Source organism: Molossus molossus, unplaced genomic scaffold (assembly GCF_014108415.1).
Source record: "Molossus molossus isolate mMolMol1 unplaced genomic scaffold, mMolMol1.p scaffold_m16_p_18, whole genome shotgun sequence".
Lineage (NCBI taxonomy): Eukaryota > Metazoa > Chordata > Mammalia > Chiroptera > Molossidae > Molossus > Molossus molossus.
In genome coordinates, this window is record NW_023425353.1 from 37091711 (window position 1) to 37114651 (window position 22941).

General features: G+C 37.8%; 2 protein-coding genes across 5 annotated transcripts in view; one reads left to right on the plus strand and one right to left on the minus strand.

Moving 5' to 3' along the window:
- Positions 1 to 1648: 1648 nt before the first annotated feature.
- On the minus strand, positions 1649 to 18560 carry UBA5 (ubiquitin like modifier activating enzyme 5). 2 transcript variants are annotated; one of them, XM_036267290.1, is made up of 13 exons: positions 18050 to 18560; positions 15271 to 15316; positions 15078 to 15167; positions 11852 to 11961; positions 10674 to 10760; positions 9635 to 9719; positions 8523 to 8627; positions 8212 to 8339; positions 4876 to 5011; positions 4249 to 4324; positions 3994 to 4100; positions 3375 to 3454; positions 1649 to 2672 (listed from the first exon to the last, which is right to left on the minus strand). In XM_036267290.1, exons 1-13 carry the CDS (start codon positions 18208 to 18210, stop codon positions 2657 to 2659), a joined length of 1227 nt encoding a protein of 408 aa, XP_036123183.1. In that variant the 5' UTR covers positions 18211 to 18560; the 3' UTR covers positions 1649 to 2656. The 2 variants fall into 2 exon arrangements, with proteins under 2 accessions (XP_036123183.1, XP_036123184.1); XM_036267291.1 differs by lacking the exon at positions 1649 to 2672 and having other exon boundaries at positions 3092 to 3454.
- Positions 18561 to 19131: 571 nt separating this feature from the next.
- Positions 19132 to 22941, plus strand: part of ACAD11 (acyl-CoA dehydrogenase family member 11) — a 61598-nt gene continuing 57788 nt past the window's right edge. The window contains exon 1 of one of the 3 annotated variants that reach the window (XM_036267139.1): positions 19132 to 19357. In XM_036267139.1, coding sequence (XP_036123032.1) covers positions 19209 to 19357 — 149 coding nt within the window. In that variant the 5' untranslated portion in view covers positions 19132 to 19208. The remainder of the gene's footprint in view (positions 19358 to 22941) is intronic. The other 2 variants (XM_036267140.1, XM_036267141.1) reach the window with 2 other exon arrangements.

Below are 22941 nucleotides of genomic sequence, written 5' to 3' on the forward strand. Positions count from 1 at the left end.
GAAGAACCTTGAAAAAAGGCAAAACTAGCAAAAGAATAATATTTAGTAGGAATAACAAAATTTGAACTTGAAAAACATACAGAAAGCAGAACTTTCAATGTTCCAGTTATTAATATTACTCAAGGGACTTTGTGGTAAAAATTCACTAATTACATTGAGGGAATGATGACTATATTTCAACAGATTTAAGTTTAAATATAATTTTTAAAACTATATTTTGATCATACTAGCAACTCAAATGTTTTCATATAGAATGCCTACTTTAAAAAAATAGCTGGGTGAAAAAGAAACATCTGTAACAAAAATTAATTAAGAAAAAATAAATTAATTAAAAAAATAGCTGAGAGAGATATTTCTTGATGTGTATTTGAGGTTCTCATACAGGAATACAGTCGTCCCTTGCCACTTCGCGCTTCGACTTTTGCAGCTTCGCTCTATCGCAGTTTTTTCAAGTACAGTATTTGAAAAACCATGAGTGAAGCCGCAAAAGTCGAAGCGCGAAGTGGCAAGGGACGACTGTACGTAAATAAAGAATCCTGCTTTGCGGAAATTCACTTATCGCGGTAGAGTCTGGAACTGATTAACCGCAATGAACAAGGGTCGACGGTATTAACATTAATATAAACCTTCACAATAAACAAGGTAGCTTTCAATGACTCAGTTATAAAACTGAATTGGTAGAATCCAAATTATGGTAGTTAATTTTATTTATTAGTACTATATGGAAAGAAATTTTAAACATGCAATTTGGGAGGGGGTCAAAGCTTCATTAATAAATACTCTTAAATGGTTATTACCTTTTTGTGTTGGTCAGGGTATCTGTAGGTATTCAGGGAGTATTTTTATATCAAGAAACTCATAGTATATATTTTCTTTACTACATAAAATATGTGAATAGTACCACAAATTCCCATTAACAATGAAGAAAAGGATTAAAGTTGAACATATTGTTTTACTAGAATTTAGAGCCTTTATGCTAAAACAATTTGGGGAGTGTGTTTCCATCTTTCACATTAGAAACGAGTGTTAATAAATCTTGTCAAGCACTCGGTTTATTTAGTAGTGTAAAATCCAGTAAGAATTTCTCATAATCAGCTGCCTACATATGCAAGTTTTCATGGCAATCAGACTGTCAAGAGAACACTCAAGGTTGTAAAAGATACCTGTTACCAGATTTTTTCTGGTAAAATAATCCAATAACTATTTTTAATGGAAGATATAATACCAAAAAATTAGACAACTTAGACATGATTTGGTTATATAAGACATCAGCAGTGTGTCTTAGAACAGTGCCAAGAACAGAAAAAAAGGTTTTTAGAAGATAGTGAGTTCTAGTTATATAATTTATCAAATTATTAAAATTTAACTTATAAGTAAAGCCTTACCAAAGCAGTATACCAGAGATGACAAAGGACTGGAATTTAGAAAAACTGAATTTCTTTTTCGAAATTCAAAACATCTCTAGTAATTAGAAGTTATTTTATAGATGAATACACTCAATTTTTAAACATGACAAATGACCTACCAAGGCAACATATAAATTTCAAGGCTAGAAAAACTATCCCTCACCTTTCCTGATATTACTCTAAACATACTATGCATCCTTGCTTAGCACGCTGCCAATAAACTGCTTTAATTTCTGCACTGCAAAAAAAAAAAAAAAATTCAATATGGTCCTAGAATCTCAAATCTAATATATTGAATGTATTTTTGATATTTGGGGCTTTCTGAAATCAGTTTTTAGAACTTTATTTTACAAGTGGTGAATGCACTTTTTCATTTTTTTACTAACATTTTCCCCCTACAGATATTTAGACGTATATATCTTTGAAACAAAAACAAAATCATCAATAGGAGATTAGCATAATTAACAGCCTACAGATCTTCTCTTGAGTTATGTGTCTTCCTCCTTCATGACACTGGGAAGAGTAATATGGGCACTCGCTCAGATAATGGTTACACATTTTTTATTGGTCTCCAAACCATTGGAAATTTATTTCAGCCAAGGCTCTCTAAGTCTTTATTATGTGTATGCAACTCCAGGGAAAACCAGTTTATCAATTTGTGATTTAGTGGTCATGATCAGGGAAAATGATCCTCTTCCAGGGAAGAAATACATGTCAGTCATTTCAGAGGCACTTTAGACCTCTTTAATGCCCACTATCCAAGACAAACCCTTGCCAATATTTACCAGGGAATCAAATTTAAATGGAATACTCAGAAGATAACCCATATGATGGGTATAATCTAGATGATCTTAGCCTAAATTTATTTCTTGCTCCTCAATAAAGTATAGTGATTCCAGATATATGCCCCACATATGCAATGATTTCTTTTCTGTGGTCAGCAGAAATATAACCTGTACTTCTTCAAAGTACACTTATCTGTCTATCCATGAAAAAAGCTTCCTTTTGGTTGCCTAGCTGATTTTGAATATATAATTCACAAGTTTACAACTTTTTCAATGACTACATTTCAGTTTGCAATCAGGAAACATTTGAGAGAATGTTTTTATTTTATAGTTTAACTGTTTTAAATTTATTGTTGGCCAAGTTAGTAGTGGGCAGTTTTGTTGTAGAAAACAATTCCAAAACAATGCATACATACCTGCTAGTTCAAATCAACAGGTTGTACCTCTTGTTTTTCTCCCTGTATTTCAGGACCACTTACTGCTTTATTGCCCATGGTCACAGACCACAAAGGATTATTGGGAAAAAAAAGGAATTATGTATAACATCAAATTGGTCCTTCTTCCCATACCTTACAAAAAGCCAAAACATTTCAATGGCTAAGTTTTCTTTCTCTCTCTCTTTTTTTAAGATAGTTTATGTGATTCCTTTTTTTAATTAAAAAAATGTTTTTAATTTTTTAGTTAATCCTCACCCCAGAATATTTTTCCATTGATTTTGAGAGAGAGTAGAAGGGAGGAGAAAAGGGGAGGGGGGAAAGAGAAATACTGATGTGAGAGAGACACACTGATTGGTTGCCTTGTGTGTAACCTAGGATCGAACCTGCAACCCAGGTATGTGCCTTTGACCAGGAATCAAACTAGTGACCCTTCAGTCTGCAGGCAGACACTCTAACCACTGAGCCAAATTGGCCAGGGCTCAATGGCTAAGTTTTCAATAAAATGTATAACTGCCTAGAATAATCATTTGAAATTTCCTTACTGGAATGAAACATGAGTTTTAGTTGTTATTGATTTAGCTAAGGGTGGGACGATAACAAGCAACAGTCCTAGTATTTTCCAAAAGTATAACAATTCAGCGAAGATTACACAAGTGATATTGCCCTAAATTTTAGAATGACTTTTTTAAGTTGCAAAGGAATAGGCTTCAACACAGGAAATAAATATAGTCCAGTCCATTATCTACATTTTCTTCATTTTGGCCATGAGATCTTCCAAGCTTTCACCAGAATCTTCCACTGTTACGTCAGGTACAGAATCTTCTTGCTATCAATGAATGAGGGAAACAGTAAAAAAAAAAAAAACATAGAGAATTATTTATGCTTAGAAACATATAATCAGTAAGCTTTAACCATGTTCAACAAGTTTAAAAGTAAATTTTCTTTAGTAAATGTGCCTTCTAATTTTTAGGAGAGACAAAGTCCTTTACTTCCCACACCAGTCTTTTGATTTACAAAGAAGTAATTTCAATATTCCTGAGATATCTACTGAAGTGTACTTTTAAATTGTATTGTGACCAAAAGTACCAATTTTAAAAAATGGTATTTTCATTTAATCAAACTCTATTTTACTTAATCTACTAATAAGTGAACAAAACTATTTCCTATGTATGTTTTCAAACAGTTTAAATGTGCTGTGCATATGTCCATACTAGCACTGAATATGTCTCTCTTTCACACATCTTAATGACTAGAGTAATAAATACAGGAAGTACTGTGTTGGCATTACAAAGTAGGATAAAGATGAAAGATAAACATTTTCTTTTACATGGTATTGCCTTATGGTATATTAGATTTTAGATGTACCTTTTTGGGAACCGTATAGGCCACTGTAATTCCTTCAGGTAAATCTGGAACTGGACCTGAAGAATTTTTCAGTTCCTCTTCTGAAACCTCAGATACCAACTCAATACCTACAGAGTTAAATTTGACTTTAAAAACAGCTTTTAAGGAACTTAATAAGCAATAACAACTCAAAAGTTATATAACATTATTTATAATTAGATTCCTCCCATAAAGTATGTTTTATGCTGCTATTTCAATTTATAAAAGGATTCCTACCCCACTCATTGTCTTCATGTATTATCTCTTCCTCTTCTTGAACAACCTCCTTTTTAGGCAGTGCTGCTACCTTTTTCTGTAGAAATCAAACAGTATCAAAGTGTTATTACTCATTCTCAGTTCTCTGAAGCATTAATCAAGAATTCAGGCAGGCCCTGGCCAGTTTGGCTCAGTGGTTAGAGTGTCGGCCCGCGGACCAATGAGTCACAGGTTCGATTCCGGACAAGGGTATGTAACTCAGTCATGGTTCATTCCCAGCCCTGGTTAGGGTCGAGCGGGAAGCAGCCAGTCAAGGTGTCTCTTTCACATCGATGTTTCTCTCTCTCTCTATCTATCCCTCTCTCCCTCCCTCCCTCCCTCTCCCACTCTATCTGAAAATAAACAGAAAAATATACCTGGGTAAGGATTCAAAAAAAAAAAAAAAGAATTCAGGCAGACTTTTTATCCTACCAATATCAAAAAAAGGACTTTGAACAGAATTTTCATTTCAAAGCATGGTGAATAGATTAAAAGTTTAAGACCCCAGAACCCAATTATCTTGAACTCCAAATCTAAATATTTTTCTTTTTTTAAGCAATTATCCTATGCAATATGTTCTCTCATGCATTCTGATAGATTGATGTATACCTTATATTCTTCCTGCTGCTTTCTGCAATTTCTGTCATCACACTGAGGATTTGGCTTCATGGACATAGTAGGAAAAAAATCCTGCATTGCATTGTATCCAAGGTAAAAACTAACAGTACCAAAATTTAACAGAAACCTAGAAAAAAACAAAGTAGGCTTAAATAAATAAAAAGATAAAAGTATTAAAAGAATCAGATTTTTAAAAACTGATTTTGAAATAGGTAATGATTTTTGTAACAAGCAACTAAGAAAACAGAAATTTCTTATCTTGCTTACAGGGCCTGGCTCATAGAAGGTATTTGTTGAATGAACACAGGAAAGAAAAGATTACTCTTCCATTGACCAATAGAACTCTTATTTTTTGAACCTCTAATAAAGATACAATGCTGCCAATTAAACTATGGTATGTCAACAACTTTAAGCAGCAGTTTGATTTTAGAGAGGTTAAAATGTAGAAGAAATATATCTTAAAAATTCCTGAGATATGATATCAAATCTAACTAATTTTTTTTTAATCCTCATCTGAGGACATTTTTCCATTTTTTGTTCAGATAGAGTGGGAGGGAGAGAGAGAGAGAAACATAAATGTCAAAGGGACACATCGAGTGGCTGCCTCTCGCACAACCCAACCAGGGCCGGGGACAAATTGCAATCGAGGTACGTGCCCTTAGCGGGAACCGAACCTGGGTCTCTCTGGACCGCAGACCGATGCTCTAACCGCTGAGCCAAACTGGCTAGGACCAAATCTAACTAATTAAAAAATGTTATATATAACTTACTATAAAGCTTACAATTTTAATATACAGCTCAATAAAATTTTACAAAGGCATTCACCCATGTAATCACCACCAGATCAAAATATAGAACATTCCCATTATGCCATAAAGCTTTCTGTGCTCCCTCTCAGTCAAATCTGATTCTTTTTAGAAGTTTATATTTAGAGGGAAAATCATGTACATAAGATAAACAAAAGGAAAAAATATTTGCAGATGTATGTCCTTTTTCTTATTCATTTAAGAGAGTGGAAAAGAGAGAGAGAGAGAGAGACATCGATTTTTGTTTCATTGATTTTTTTTTTTTATTGAGTAATTTATTTTTAGAGAGGGAGAGAGAGAAACACTGATCTGTTGTTCCACTTATTTATACATTTGATAGTTGCTTCTTTTATGTGCCCTGAGCAGGGATCGAACCTGCAACCTTGGCAAATTGGGACATGGCTCTAACCAACTGAGCTACCCAGCCAGGGTGTAAATGTGTATTTTTAATACACAATAAGAAAAAAACAAAAAAAAGTGAGCAAAGAATATGATCAAATAATTCACACAAAAATATAAGTGCTCAAATGATCACAAAAACAAAATTAAAAGAGATACCCATTTTCACCTATCATATTGACCAAGATTAAAGAATATTATGATATCAAATTATATCAAAGGTGTGGGTGAACCAGGTACTCCTACGCTGTGATGGAAATGTACAATCCCTTTAAAAGAGAAATTTAGTAATATTTGTCAAAATAAACTTTGCTAAACCCAGAAATTCTACTCCTAAAAATTTAAACTGTATAGAAAATCTAATATACAAAGATACATGACAAGATGTTTGCAGCATTATTAATAGCAAAAAATCAGTAAGTAGCCTAAATGTCCATTAACAGAGGGCTTATAAATATGACACAACTGTAAGAGAATACTTTATAGCCATAATTTTTGCCCTTTTCATATCATTCTATGAAATGTTTTGTTCAGATAAGGCCTACTGAAGTTTTTACAAGCTATCTGCTCTTATATAAAATAGCTCTAGATAGTTGCCTTAAGAGTTTTTATGTATGCTTTTTACAATATCTTTTTTGTTGTTGTTAATCCTCACCCAAGGATATTTTTTCCATTGATTTTTTTTTTTTTTTTTTAGAGAGAGTAGAAGGGAGGGAATTAATTGGAAATTGAACTCATGACCCTTTGGTGCTGGGGCAATATTCTAAGCACTGAGCCACGCAGACCAGGGACTTTTTACCGTATTTTGCTGGTAGTGGACACTTCTGATATCAGAATGTCTACCTATAACATACTGCAGTTTGATCTTATTATATTGGAGGTTTAGGAAACATAACTAAGCTTATTAGGGTTGTAAAGTAACAAAAATGGCCTAAGAGAGGAAACACCTAAAGGGGTTCCACTTTCAATTGTGAATTCAAAAAACTCTTTGGCATTAATTTTAGCTGTAAAGAAATCTTTGTCTTTTTTAGTTATAGTTTAGATCAATGATTTTTGACCAGTGTGCCACAAGAATTTCTAAAACATGCAATACCTGACTATTTAGTCAGAGGCACTGACCTCTTTTGCCTTAGATTGTCAAATAAAAAAATAACAACGGCCCAACACAACAGTAGCCATCTGATGTGAATGAATCAATTTTTTTTTTGTTAGATACAGAATTTTAGTAATTAGTTTATGTGTGCCATGAGATGAAAAAGGTTGAAAGTTGCTGGTTTAGATGGTATAGTTGGTGGATATTTATTTTTGGATAACAGATATATTACCCTTGTTAATGTTTAATCACATTTATATTAGTTTTACTAAGAATTAAATCAAGATAGTGGAAACAAGTGAGTTAATACCTAAGTCTCCAATCTTTGGTCAAACCTGCAGGGATTTATATTTGGTTAATGAGTCAAATATAATTACACCAGTACCACTGTACCATTTAACAAGAGCTATTCCAAATGCAGAGAGTAACACAAACATGTATGTGCATTAATATATGTAATATTAATTAAAATACAATTGGGTCTTGAACAACCCGGGTTTGAACTGCATGGGATTCACACATACGTGGATTGTTGTTTTTTTCAGTGGTTATATAGTCAATCCTCTGTATCCCTGGGAATCTACAGATGCAGAAGGCCGACTACATGCATTGTTCTACACCACTTTACATAAGGGACTTAGGCATCCTTGGATTTTGGTATCCATGGGTGTCCTGGAACCAATTCCCAGGAGATGCCAAAGGACATCTGGTTAAATTGGGGGGGGGGGGCAAAAATTATACATGGACTTTTTTACTTCGCAGGGGTCAGCACCCCTAACACCTACATTGTTCAAGGGTCAATTGTCCATTTAAATTATGTCTACTAAGGTATATTACATACAAATACAAAGTATATGCATATTATACATAGTATATAAAATAAAAAATATATGTACTATATTTAAAATTAAAATTTTAAAACTAAATTAAGTACTTAGCTGGTAATTCCAATGTTTAAAATACTTCATGAAATATATTTATTTTTATCAAAACAAACAGGACTATTCAGAAAAATTAACCTTTACTTACTTTAACACATTTTGTACTAAGATCCCAGCAACCACTCCCATAGTGGTAGGAAGACTGGCTGCACAAACCCCTTCTCGTTTCAGAGTTTTTTCATCAATATTTGCAGCAACTACAAGTGGTGGGGCACACTACAGGAAAAAGAAGAAAAGAAAATCTATTTCAAAGAAAGGAAAAAAGTATATGTCCCAAATAGTAGTCCATCATATTCAAAGTTTGTTTTCCCTTTGAACTGTAATACATTTTCAATGCCCCTAGGAACTCATACTTAACAGTGGAAAAACTCTTATACTTAACAAATTAATTATGCATACCGCAAAACAAGCCGATTCTCCAGGAATTATGAGCTGTATGTGCCCCGACACTGCATTTTCACTGACCCCAGATTCCATCCAAGTTTGTCCAAGTTCATTACAAGCCTTTGTAGAAATAGGTAAAAGTAAAAGAAAGAACATAAAAGAGTAAAAAGTAATTTACCACAAGTTCTTTTCATGAAAAACTGGGGTTTAACCAAGTGGATTATCATGCATTTTTTAAAATTCTCTTTCAGAATGAAAGAGAAAAGTTGTAAATAATGGAATTCCTTGGCAATTGCCATCCTCTGTTTAAAATTGCCCTGGCCGGTTTGGCTCAGCGGTTAGAGCGTCGGCCTGCAGACCAGAGAGACCTGAGTCCGGTTCCCACTAAGGGCACATACCTCAGTTGCAGTTTGTCCCTGGCCCTGGTTGGGGTCGTGTGGGTAGCACCCACTCGATGTGTCTCTCTCTCTCTCTCTTCCTCCCTCTCTCCCTCCCGCTCTATCTGAAGATAAATGCAAAAATGTCCTCAGGTGAGGATTAAAAAAATAAAATAAACTGACAGGTAAGCAGTCAATAAATATCTATTTAATTAAACTGAAGCATAGTTTATTGAACTTACTAATGTAAAATTTCATTTTTCTAAAATTATTTCAGCAATAAAAATGCAAAATGTCATTTGAAAAGCTGAAAACACAATAATTTAAAAGAAAAATAATTCAGTTTTATTTTTGTGAAACCACATTTAAAGGCAATTTATGTATATTTATACATTTACTGTAAAATAAAGTAATAAAAGTTAAAACCAAAGGAGACCAAGAATAAAAGTATTGTAAGACATCGATTTATTTTTAAAAATTGTACATCACAAGTATCTCCTATAGTTTCCTCTACTGGTAAGGGAGAGAGTAGGGTATTGAAACATGCCACAATAGCAAGGCTAGACAGGTCCCAAAGCCATTAGAATACATTTCAAAAGTAGGCTAAGGGAACATTAAAAATAAATAAAACACATTATGAAAGAGTTTAGATGCAGAACTACTTTTAGGATGGGGAATATATACTGACAGAATAAACAGGATAAGAGATAAATCCATGAGTATAACATTTTCCACAGTAGAAATACTCACTGTATTTATTGCCATTCGAGCTTCAAAATTGTCCACACAGCTAAGAACTAGGTCAACAGGCTTACCCTCTTCTAATCCACCATTACTGGGCAAAGAAAATAAATTTTATTTGAAAAAATCAGGACACAAATTACATTCTAATTAGACTTTATTTATTCAGGCACACATTTACTGTTTCAGTAAATGTTTAATTATGATATAGTAAGTAAGCAATATTAAAGATCCAGTATATATAGAGTATTGAGTAACATAAGAATGTAACATCAATGATGCTACAGTACTTCTTAGACAAAACATACAAGGATACAACTATAAAGTCTGTTTATAAAAGTTACCATTTACCTATCAGCTTTCAGACTTTTATTCAAATGCAATAAAAAGTTACCTGAAAACAATTCATTATTTCAGTGGTGTTACAAGAGCTGCGGCAGAAAACCACTTTGAGACAGAAATATTTTCTCGAACAGAATGTAAAATTGAGGATTCCTTGTTATACTACTATAATAATAGGGGTTTTTTGTTTGTTGTTTCCATTGTATTTTGGACAATATATACTTTTAATGAGTTCCCAGTATACAAAAATAACACAAAAATTAACTATTTTGAAAACAGAACTATATAGCCCGGCTGGTGTGGTTCAGTGGTTGAGTGTCAACCCATGTATCAAGAGGGCACCAGTTTGATTTCCCATCAGGCCACATGCCCAGGTTGTGGGCCCAATCCCCAGAGGGGTGCATGTAAGGGCGGTCAATCGATGTTCTCTTTCATTGATGTTTCTATCTCTCTCTCCCTCCTCTCCTTTCCTCTCTCTAAAAGTCAATAAAGAAAATAAATAAATAAATAAAAACAGAAATATATTTTATTCTACCAACTCACTGAATTAATCATCAGCACATTTTCTAATACTTGTTTAGAGCTGGACATTGTGCAAATATTCATTCATAAATAAAATTTTACTGAGCTGGACATTGTGCAAATATTCATAAATAAAATTTTACTGAGCTGGACATTGTGCAAATATTCATAAATAAAATTTTACCTTATTCTATCCATAAAATGTTGAAAATTTTCTACTGTGGTTATATTATAGTTGTGTACTTCAAAAAGAACATCAGGATTAATGTTCCTAAGAGGGAAAAAAGGAATGATTATAAAAACTACTGGTAGGAAAAGTAAGAAAAAGCCAGTAAAATAACTAAAGATCATTTAACAGAGATCAGAAAAATGGAATTCAAGCCATTCAAAGAAAATACTATCTTCTTCTACCTCTTTTATCCCACTTCAAGGACTAGGTTCATAATGTGTAGATTATCAGAAGACTTACAAAAATGTTCCCACAATCTATGTGTTGGAAATTAAGCTGCATCACCTCAGTTAGCTACATCTCAGCCTGACAAAGGAGCTTCCTTGTTCCTTATTCAATTCAGTGCAAGTATGTTTGGGCTCACAGAGAAACTTTCTGGAGTAAGGGTTGGCCACCTACAGTCTTTAGACCAAAATTGACCTGCCACCTGTTTTTGTAAAGTCTGCAAGCTAATAATGGCTTTTACATTTTTAAATACCTGCAGGAAAAAGTCAAAAGAACAATTATTTCCTGACATGTAAAAAAAATAGCCCTGGCCGGTTTGGCTCAGCGGTTAGAGCGTCGACCTGCGGTCCAGAGAGACCCAAGTTCAGTTCCCGCTGGGGGCACGTACCTTGGTTGCAGTTTGTCCCCGGCCCTGGTTGGTCGTACAGGTGGCAGCCACTCGATGTGTCTCTTTCACATTGATGTTTCTCTCTCTCTCTCTCTCTCCCTCCCTCCCTCCCACTTTATCTGAGCAAAAAATGGAAAAGTGTTCTCGGGTGAGGATAAAAAAAAAAAAAGAAAAAAAAATAATATATAAAATTTTAATTTCAGAGTTCATCAGTAAAGTTTTATTGGAGTAGAGCCATGACCATTCATTTTTTATATTGCCTACAGATGCCATCACACTATAACTGCAGAGCTGAGCTGTTTCGACAGAGACCATATGGTCCTCAAAGCCTAAAATATTTACTCTCAAGCGCTATATAGGAAAAGGTTGCCAACCCAGATCCAATAGGTAACAGAATTTGTATAAGTGAAACCTGCATTTTTATAGAGAAAAAATTCAGGTCCATTTATATATTAGGTTAACAAATACCAAATACACAAAGATTTCACTAAATATGGTCTTTAATTGCTATTCTACTTACTTCAAAGTATGTTCTGCTGCTTGTACTTTACTTAATCCTGCTTGATGAGGTTGGAAGAAAAGTCTATTCATATTGGCTAGCTCCACCTTGTCATAATCAAAGAGCAGCAACTAAAATGAAAATAGTGATATTCTGATGAAAAACATAACAAAGAATGAACTAGTAGGCCTTACATTTTATGGGTTTAACCATTTGACAATAATAAAACTCTGAAACACTAACTGCCATATATTAATTCATTTAACGCTCATATGAGGTAAGTACATAAATACCATTAACCTCATTTTAGAAATGAGATAACTAGGGCATTTGCTCAAAAGCCACTCAGCTAATTTGTAGTGGAAAAGGGATTCAAATTCAGACAGTCTCAATCCAGCATCTGCACTCTAAGCACAATGCTGTACTACTTCTCTAAATGATTTGCTAAGAAATTAATGTTTATTCCATTCCATTGCTATTTTTTGCTAAAAGCCAAGAACCCATTGGATAAATAAAATTTTCCAATAAAATAAAACAAATGTCATAACTTAAAACTATAGTATAGTATGACTCCTTTTGTGCCTATGACACCATATATACACCCATGCAATGCTAAAGCATTATTCCAAATAGAGTTACCAACCAATCACTTAATTATTGTTTCCTGCTATATAGTTAGGCACAACAGTGTTATACACACACACAAAACCTTTAAAATGTCCAAAAGATCCCATATCTTATCAATAAGAACAGGTTGGACCAAACGATTTCCAAGAGCCCTTCCTTGATCTAAAATTCTGTGACTTTGTAATCCAGTTCTCAACATCCTAAATTTAGCAATAAATACAAAAATGGGATTTTTTTTCTCAATATGGAAACAAAAAAAAAAAAAATTAACCCAATCCATAAAAACAACACATAGGTAAACCTTAAAATTTTGCTACAAAAGATACCATGATAATTTTCTAACCCTAGAGTCTCCAAAATATGATTTATTTAAGTTTATTCAACTATATTTATTAGATCAGGCCCACCATCAAGTTTGAGTTTTGGCCTCATCACTGGTTTATGAGTAAGTTGTAGAAAATTCCAAATTTGGGGACAAGAGGTATGAGTTGTAACTTTGCTAAAATTAGCTCTGATCATGGGTAAGTCACTTTCACTCTTTAGGCCTGTATCCTCATCTGTAAAATAAAGCAGCTGATCTGGATCTGGTAATCCAAGGTGCGCTGAGGATTCCATAACTTTCAGGGATAAGAGGTGGGCTCTGGGTCTCCTGTCCTCCACTTCCCCACTTAACCCCATGAATTAGCTTCTTGTTTATGTTTTACACATTGGATAAAGAGTTCTGAAACTTACTTATGTAGATTCTTAGCATACAACCTTGAGTACACATTGGAATCACTTGGGTAGTTTTCGAAAAATACACGTCTGAGTCCCATTCCCAGAGATTTTGATTAACTCATTATGGGTGCAGTCTGGACATCAGAATGTTTTTAAACTTCCCAGGTAATTCTAACTACAGCAGTATTGGTCTACATCCTTGCCACACAAAATGTGGCCTGGGCAAGCAACATCAGCATCACCTGGAGCTTGTTAGAAATACAGGGGCATTTCCCTAACTTTGATATATATATTAATCATCTGTCATCTTGTTAAAATACAGATTCTGATTCAGCATGTCTGGCGTAGGGCCTGAGAGTCTTTATTTCTAACAAGTTCCTAGGTGATGCTGATGCTATTACTACTTCAGGTACCGGACTTTGAACAGCAAAGATCCAGAAGTTCTTAAAGTGCCGTCCCTGGAATAACATCAGAATCACCTGGAAATTTGTTAGAAATTAAAATTCTTAGGTCCACCTAAAACCTACAGGATCAAAACCACTGAAATAGAGTCTGGTAATCTGTGGTTTAATAAGTCTTCCAAGGGATCCTAATGCATACTCAACCATGAAATCCATGGATCTCCATGATCTGGACTATTCTTGGTCAGCCAGGGTACTTAGATCAGCTATAAGCAACTATTAGCTGGCTTTTGTAAGCCTCTTCAAAGACTTCAAAATGTTAATAAACATTTTTAGTATTTTTTTTTTTTTTTAATCCTCACCCAAGGATATTTTTCCATTTTTTGTACAGATAGAGTGGGAGGGAGAGAGGGGAAGGGGGAGAGAGAGAGAAACATCGACGTGAAGGGACACATCGAGTGGCTGCCACCCGCACGACCAACCAGGGCCGGGGACAAACTGCAACCGAGGTACGTGCCCTTAGCGGGAACCGAACCCGGGTCTCTCCGGACCGCAGGCCGACGCTCTAACCGCTGAGCCAAACTGGCCAGGGCCATTTTTAGTATTTTGATGTTGTCTTTTCTACACTGATAAATGAGTGCCAACTTTGAAATCACTTTCTTTAAAAATTTAGCACATGGAGTGAACCAACATTAAAAAACCAACATTAAAAAATAATGCCCTGGCCGGTTTCGCTCAGCGGTTAGAACGTCGGCCTGCGGTCCAGAGAGACCCGGGTTCGGTTCCCGCTAAGGGCACATACCTCGGTTGCAGTTAGTCCCTGGCCCTGGTTGGTCATGCGGGTGGCAGCCACTCGGTGTGTCTCTTTCACGTTGATGTTTCTCTCTCTCTCTCTCTCCCTTTCTCTCCCTCCCACTCTATCTGAACAAAAAATGGAAAAATGTCCTTGGGTAAGGATTAAAAAATTTTTTTTTTAAAAACTGTGATAAGCTTTAGGGGCAAATGCATGCTTTATCAAAATGACAATTTAAAGGGTATACATTTGTGGAAAGCTTATGTATTCAACCACTATATATCTAACATCATGGACTCAAGCTTTATAAGTCTAAGAATGCTAGAATGATACTTACTATATGGTTACTTCTCCTTCCTATTCACAATCTAAACCAATTTTAGAAAAAAATAAAACCATATATATGTGGGTTAAAAAATATCTGGAGCATTCTCCAGTTCAATTTCAAACACGTAAGTTCAAATTGTTTATATATTACCCTAAACAAAAAGTTCCTGAACTAAATTAGGTAGTCCTCATTTAATTAGCAATAATATCAGCCTCCATTTTGGTGGGGTTATGTTTAACACCCTTGGGTAGAAAAAAACAATTTGAATAAATACACCACAAATCAATAAACCATTAGTAATGGGGGGGGGTCCTAATTTGTACCTGATTTACTCCAGAAGTAAACAGTTCTCTACAAACAGGCAAAGAGAAATGCTTTTACCTTACCAATGCCACATCTTGTCAGCATTTCAGCAGTCACACTACCAACTCCACCAACACCTACTATTGCTACAGCAAAGGTACGGATTTTCTGTAAAATACAAAATTATATATGTCTGGATTAATAAGTCTTCATCAAAAATTATTTTCATTTATTGAAATCATCTTCAAAAACTTGGAAAGGTTTATCATACCTCATAGTCGCTTACAATTCCCATTCGTTTTAATGCCATCAGGCGGCTTAAAACAAAGAAAAAAAAATATTTTAAAGGTTACCATCTTAGTGACATAGGTAAACATACATCACAGAAAATTGACACCAAAAGTCAACCGTTACTAATCCTTTAAAAGAGGATAAATCTTTTAGCTGGGTTTTACTAGATGAAACTAAATCACTGGGGCAGCTTTAAAAAACTAAAGCCTGAATACCCTCCCAGACCATGCAACAAGATTTTAAAAACTGTAAATAATTTTCCCTTACAATTTCTAAGATACAACTCCAGTGTCTTCTAGCTTCTGGAATTTTATGATGTGCCTTAGTGTGAATCTATTTTCATCCATTGTGCTGTGTACTTAGTAGGCACTAGCAAATCAGACACACATTTTTCAGTTCTGGGAAATTTCCTTGAAGAATATGACTATTTCCTTGTTTGTTTGCTTTGTTTTTCCTGGATTATCTTTCCAGAATTCCTGTTATTTGGAAGTTGGACTACTTGGACTGTTCTTGTACTCATTTCTTTTCTATTTTCCAATCATTTTAGTTTTCTGCTCTATTCTCTGGATTTTTTTTTCAACTTTATTTTATAACTTTTCTATTGAAATTTTCAATTTTGTATATTTTCAAGAATTCTTTTTAATTATCTGAATGATTTTCTTTCTATCTTTTTTTTTTTTGGTAGCACCTCGTTTCATTTATAAAATACCATCTCTCACCTGAGGATAATGATAAGGGGATGTGTTCCCCTTACATAATCTATTCAAGTTAGTATTTTTATTTTGTTTTATTTTCATGTTGGAGCTTCTCTCATCCTTTGTTCTGCTCATATATTTAAGAACCAGACACTAGTAAAGACAAAGATGTGGGCAATGCTTATTTGACTGTGGGCTTCACCGTAGGGTGCTCTGGCTGGTCTATTTAGTTGAAACCCAGAATGTCACCGTCTTTCAAGGTTTCTTCTTGGCTCTACCAGCTTCCCTAGAGAAAAATCTTTCAATTTCCAGCCTGAAAGGTGCTTATGACTGTCAGTTTGGGGTTGTTAAGTAGAAGAGCAAGGCTGGGAGTTCCAGCATTCAGTATGTAAACAAAAACCTGTTTCAATTCATAGGAATCCTCCATTTCACTCTCTCCAATGAGTGAATCTCTATTCTTCTCTTTTGGTAGGAAGAGACCTTAGCATTCGCTCAGCTACAAAAAGCAGAGTAAGAAACCTGGGCTCTGTTTCTTCAACATATTTTCAACCATATCTTTTTTAGCCCTAGCATAAGGCTAGAAGTGCCTAATCCTGAGCCTTTGGGAAATTGTGGTATAAACTGGATTGCAGGCTTAAGAGTCAGCGTCTTTGGATCCATCAAATCAGATATTAAGTCACCCATCACTTTTCTAGTTTCTAAAATTTTTTTACTATAATCTTTAAGTACAGACACCTATCCCAATTATTAATATAAACCCTCTATTTTTCAATGGGGGTTATTCTTCTTTATTTTTTAAATTCCTTTACAGTCATTTTGGTGGGATTGGGTAGACAGCTATAATAAATGCCTGTAATCAATCTGCCATCTTTACCTTGATGCTCTCTTTAATCTTCATAAATAACCCTGAGAAGAAAGTACTGCAACCCCCCTTTCACAAATGAGGAAAAAGATGCAAGTTAATTAACTTGCCCAAGATTAGCTAAATGAGGAGACAATTCCATTAGGAGTAAAACAAACCTAATGCCTTTCCAGCCTTATTATGTACTACTAGCTCCATGATCGGAGGAAAATCACAGCAGCTGTCTAAGCCTCAATTTTCTCACCTATAAAATGGGGGTAAAATAATAGGAGCCATTTCCTAGGGTTGTGGTTAGGAGGAACACGCATGAGAAGTGCTTAGCAGATAGTGAACACTCCGTTATGTTAGTGTATGCACTCAGCAATAAAGTCTTGTACAAAGCTTAGATGTACAAGCTAGGACTTTTACATATACTGACTTTCCCACTACTCACAATTCAGACAGAAATAGATACTACTATTACCCCCATGCTACAAGTGAGAAATTGAAGTGGACAGATTCATAACTGGCCCAAGGTTACTCAGCTACTAAGAGTTGGGATTTGAAACCAGTTAGTCTGACTCTAGAGTCCTTACCCTTAACCACTGTTGTATATCCAGCCAGCTGAACTAACAAGCCTTAGGAAACGAAGAAAGAGGGGCAGAACTGGTAAAATCCAATGGCTTTAGAGCTAATCAAGCTCTCCCACCCCACCCCCCTTAAAATTGAGGCTTAGCTGCTGTGATTTGCCCCCCATGGAGAAGCCTTGGTGAGACTGGAAGTTTATGTATAGCGGGTTTTACATTTGATCTTATCGTCTGAGAGTTGTTACTATCAGTTTTTTGCAATTTTTATTAATTTATTTTTGTTACAGATGTTTCTTTTTCCCCCATTGACGCCCTCCTCCCGATCCCGCCCCCCGCCCCAGCATTGTTGTCTATGTCCATAACAAAAAAGGGCTAAGGGGATATATTGTTACTATCAGTTTTAGGAGGCGGACTAATAGAATGGGGGGGGGGGGCAAGCACGGGAGCAATACCATATGGCTGATTCCCCGGCCGTGTGTGCGTGTGTAAGAGAAAGGACTTCTGACCAGAACTAAGGTCTGGCCTGGCCGGTTTGGGAGCTGCACCCCAGAACAAGGAAAGGGAGGTGGGAGCCCTCACTGCTGGCCACACGGGGACGGCGACCTCGCCCCTCGCCCGCCTCCGACCCGCGGTCACCTGTAGGGGTTGGAGTCCACCACCTCCGGGCTCATCTTCTCGATGCGGGCCCGGCCGCCCCCTCCGTCGCCGCCCCCCAGGGCCCGCTGACTTCTTTCCTGGGCCAGTTCGCGCTCCAGCTCCTCAACCCGCCGCTGCAGCCGCTCCACAGACTCGGCCATGGCTGGGACTCCGGCCGCCAAAGCTCCCAGCCCCGGCCGCCGCCGCCGCCGCCGCCCCACGATGACAGGGCTGCTGGGCCCGGCGGGAGTATATACGGTGGCAGCTGGCGGCCTTCCTCGCCCAGAACCCTGGGGACGTGCTCCCGGCGCCTCAGAGAAGGACACGTCTCCGCCACTCCCGCCGGCCCCGCGCGGTACCGCTTCCGGTTGCAGTCATCGCTCCCCTCCGGGGAAAAACAAAAAAGCCCACCCCTTCTAGCTTCCTTCTTCGCCGAGTCCCAAGAGACCGCGCGCAGCAGAGCCAGGGGCCTGCGTGGCCAGGGCGAGCCGCCGGGGTGTTGCCTTTTCACTTGGGCGGCCAGGAGGAAGCCCGGGACCTTTAATTTCTGCACTCGCGGTCCGGCCGGGCCCTCTTCTGAGCCGGACCTACAGGTCTTCCGCCTAATGGGGCAACGCATTTAGAGGAGGCCCAGGCCTCTGCGTTCTTATTTGCCGGTAGCAGCTAACGGCTTTGTTGTCTTTAAAACCGAGGTCTGGCCCTGGCCAGTTTGGCTCAGCGGTTAGAGCATCGGCCTACGGTCCGGAGAGACCCGGTTCGGTTCCCGCTAAGGGCATGTACCTCTGTTGCAGTTTGACCCAGGCCCTGGTCGGTCGTGCGGGTGGCAGCCACTCGATGTGTCCCTTCACGTTGATGTTTCTCTCTCTCTCTCCCTTCCTCTCTCTCCCTCCCACTCTATCTGTACAAAAAATGGAAAAATATCCTCGGTGAGGATAAAAAAAAAATAAAGGTCTCCAATTCCAATTCTTAAGATCCTCACACACGGGGTCTTCCGCCCTGTTCCCAGGATTCGGCCGGCCAATGTTGCTCAGCAACGGTGCTAACGCGTGTGTGATTGGCGGAGCCCGCTTGGACTTGGGCCCCTTAGGCCTCGCCCACTGGCTAAAAAGTAGCCCAAGTATCTGTAGGTTCCGCGACTCTGCAACCCGCAGCGGCCGTCATGGAGACCAAAGCCCCCGACGAGCAGGAAGCGGCCGAGGTGCTGCCCCAGCACCAGTTCGACTACAGATCCCTGGAGGCTTATCTCAACCAGCACTTGCCAGGCTTTGGGGCCGATCCCGGAGCCAAGCTGACCGTTGCCCAGTACAGGTACCGACGTCACATTCTCTTCCAGCAGAAACAAATCTGAGCATCTTGCTTTTCTTCCTTTGGCCCCGAGTGGATTCCCGGTTCCCCCCACCCCAGTTTCTTTACCTGGAATGACGAACTATGCAGGCAGGAGCCGGTATCACCGTCCCTTGTATTACATTCGGGGTATCTACAATTCGTGGGCAATAATGAAAGGGATCCTAGTCACGATTCCAACTATGAGAAGGAATCTTTGTTAAAGGATACAATTATGGACCTCGGGGATTCCCTGGGCTTTATTTTATTTGAAGTGAGGGAATGAAACCGAAAGATGATCCTGAGAGGACTGCTCCCCACCTTGGATCTGGCCCCGCGCTGATGTTTTATAATAGAAAATAAATTTTAAAATAAATTTCTTCTAAATATAGTTTTTTTTTTTAAATAAATAAATAAAAAGAGATAGAGAAACGTGGCTTCCAGAAAATTAGATCTGCCACTTACCGACTGGGAATTTAAATATGTTACATAAACTCTTAGTATCGTAATCTGTAATAACACCCTTTAGTTCCGGGTAATCCTGATAATGAGGTACTATATAAGTGAAAGAGCAAACATTGGAACAGAACCATATACCACTGACATTTATATTCCTGAGTTCAGTGAAAATAAAAACAGTGGCAAAAGGAGTTGGATCAAAGAGAGGTTTGAGGTATAGAATTAAAAGGTACCTGGTCCCATTAGATAATGGAGGATGAAGGAGAGGCAGAATTAAAAAAAAAAAAAAAAAAATAGCTGAGGTTTCTAACCTAGAAGTTTTGTGTTGTAACAAACTAAAACAGATCAGAGTTCAAATTTCAACTATTCCACTTGCTGTGGGAATCTGGGCAGTTATTTAACCCTTTTGAGCACAGAGCCTTCCTTTGGCAAAATGGAGAGAGTAATATTAATCTCCTAGAGAATTATCTAACTGGAAGATACTTAATTCTGAATTAGGTTGAATGTTAAATAAACCAGGATTGTGCTTCATAAATGGAATTTATTTGATTGAAAGGGGCAAAGTCAAGGAGACTAGTTTGGAGTAGATAGCAGTGATCCAGTAGGGAAATATTAGTGGTATGGACCAGGATGGTAGTGTAGAATAGATGCAAAGTGGTCATAGTTTGGATTTTTTTGGAAGGATTTACTGACCAACCAGATGGGGGTGGGGGGCGATGAAAGAAAAAGAGGAGTAGAGACAGATAGTATTCCATCTTTTTCTTTGTAACTGGAAGGATGCAATTACCATAAAATAAAATAGATGTGAGTATAGAGAAACAGATTTGAGGGGAAATATCACAACTCAGTTTTGGAATGTTAAGTTTCAAGATGCCTTTTAGACATCCAAATAGATTTGTACAGTAAACAGATCTGGAGATCAGGGCAGAGGTCTGGACTAGATATGAGGATTCATTGACATAGAGAGTATTTATTTATTTATTTATTTATTTTTAATATGTTTGTATTGATTTTTTGGAGAGAGAGAGAAACATCCATGTGAGAGAGAAACATTGATCAGCAGCCTCCTGCATGCCCCCTACTGGGGATCGAGCCCACATCCACACATATGACTGGGAATCAAACCAGGACCTCTCAGTCCATGGGACAGTGGTCAATCCACTGAGCCACACCAGTTGGACTAGAGACAGTATTTCAAGCCATCAGATCATAATGAGTCTACACAAAGAAAGAGGTCTAGAAACTTAGTACCAGGAACCTCAGTATTAAGAAGTTGTAGAATCAGTGAGGAAGCTGCAAAGGAGTGTACGAAGGAGTAGCTGGAAATGGGAAAATCATGGTGTAATACTGTAACAGTAATAGTGACCTTGAAAAAGTAGTCTTGGTGGAAAGATACGAATGAAAGTGTGATTGAAATGGGTTTAATAGAAAATAGGAGAGGAACTGGAGCAGCGAGCGTAAACAACTCTCAAGTTTTTCCACAAAAGGGAATAAAATGTTTTAAGTAGAAGGAGAATTGGGGTCAAGACAAATCTTTAGAAAATAGCAGTATGGGCCCTGGCCGGTTTGGCTCCGTGGTTAGAGCATTGGCCCGTGGACCAATGAGTTGCAGGTTTGATTCTGGTCAAGGGCACATACCTCCGTTGCAGTTCATCCCCGGCCCTGGTCTGGTCACGAGGAGGCAACCAGTAGATGTGGTTCTATCACATCAGTGTTTCTCTCTGTCTCTCTCTCCCTCCCTCCCACCCACTCTAGCTAATGATAAATAGAAAAATATCCTCAGGTGAGGAATTAAAAAAAAAAGAAAATAGCAGCATGTTTGCATACTGATGCTAGTGATCCAGAAGAGAGAGGAAAAATTGTGCAGGAGAGAGGCTGGAATGAAGTCCTTGAGTAGGAAAGAGTGGGCTGGGATCTAATTCACAAGAGAATTAGATAGGAGTGTGAACCTTCTTCTAGACTCTGCAGGGGAGACAAACTATATGGCTACAGATGCTTGTGTACAGCAGATATGGTAGTGTAAGTGTATGAAAGTTATCATCAGATTGTTTCTATTCTCTCAGTGAAATAGGAAGCTAGAGCCTGGCCAGTTTGGCTCACTGGTTGAGCATTGACCCATGCACAAAAGGTCGCCAGTTCGATACCCAGTCAGAGCACATGCCCAGGTTGTGGACCAAATCCCCAGTGGGGGGCATGCAGGAGGCGGTCAGTCAGTGTTCTCTCTCATTGATTTTTCTATATATCTCCCTCTCCCTTCCTCTATCTATAAAATCAATAAAGAAAAAATATATTTTAAAAAATTGATTTAAAAAAAAGAAATAGGGAGCTAGAATCACCTGAGAGTGAGGATGGAGGAAAAGGTGTTAAAGGTTTGAAGAGGAAAAACTGTGAAATAGTCATACAAGAGCATGGGAGAATAAACAGGCTAAGGAAATATGGTTGCCCGGGAGTGTTTACTTTGAGGTTCATGGTCATGACTTGGAAGCAAGAATATTGATTTTAGTAGATATTATTGATACTTTGCCCAGATTCTTTTGGATCCCTTTTTACTGTTTCAGTGTACATACTGATTTGATGACTTTTTTTTTTTAATCCTCACCCGAGGACATTTTTCCATTTTATTGTTCAGATAGAGTGGAAGGGAGAGAGAGGAAAAGAGAGAGAGAGAGAAACATCGACGTGAAAGGGACACATCGAGTGGCTGCCACCCGCACGACCAACCAGGGCCGGGGACAAACTGCAGCTGCAATCGAGGTACGTGCCCTTAGCAGGAACCGAACCTGGGTCTCTCTAGACCGCAGGCCGACGCTCTAACCGTTGAGCCAAACCGGCCAGGGCTGGTTTGATGACTTTGGCTTCCAGTAACCAGCCCCTGTGGCTTTTGTATGTGTGTGTATGTGTGTGTACTGCCCTTGGCCTACTGGAGGCTCCTTTGCCCTGAATGTTGCAGTGCCCAGGATGGCCCTTAACCAGTGACTTTTGGGTTCAAGAGTATGAAATCATCATCATTCTTTGGAAGTAAGACAATTCTCAGATGTAACTTACACTGCAGAGTCCCCTCCCCACCATGAAATCAGGCTGAAAATGCCCCTTAAGGGACTTTGTCTTAC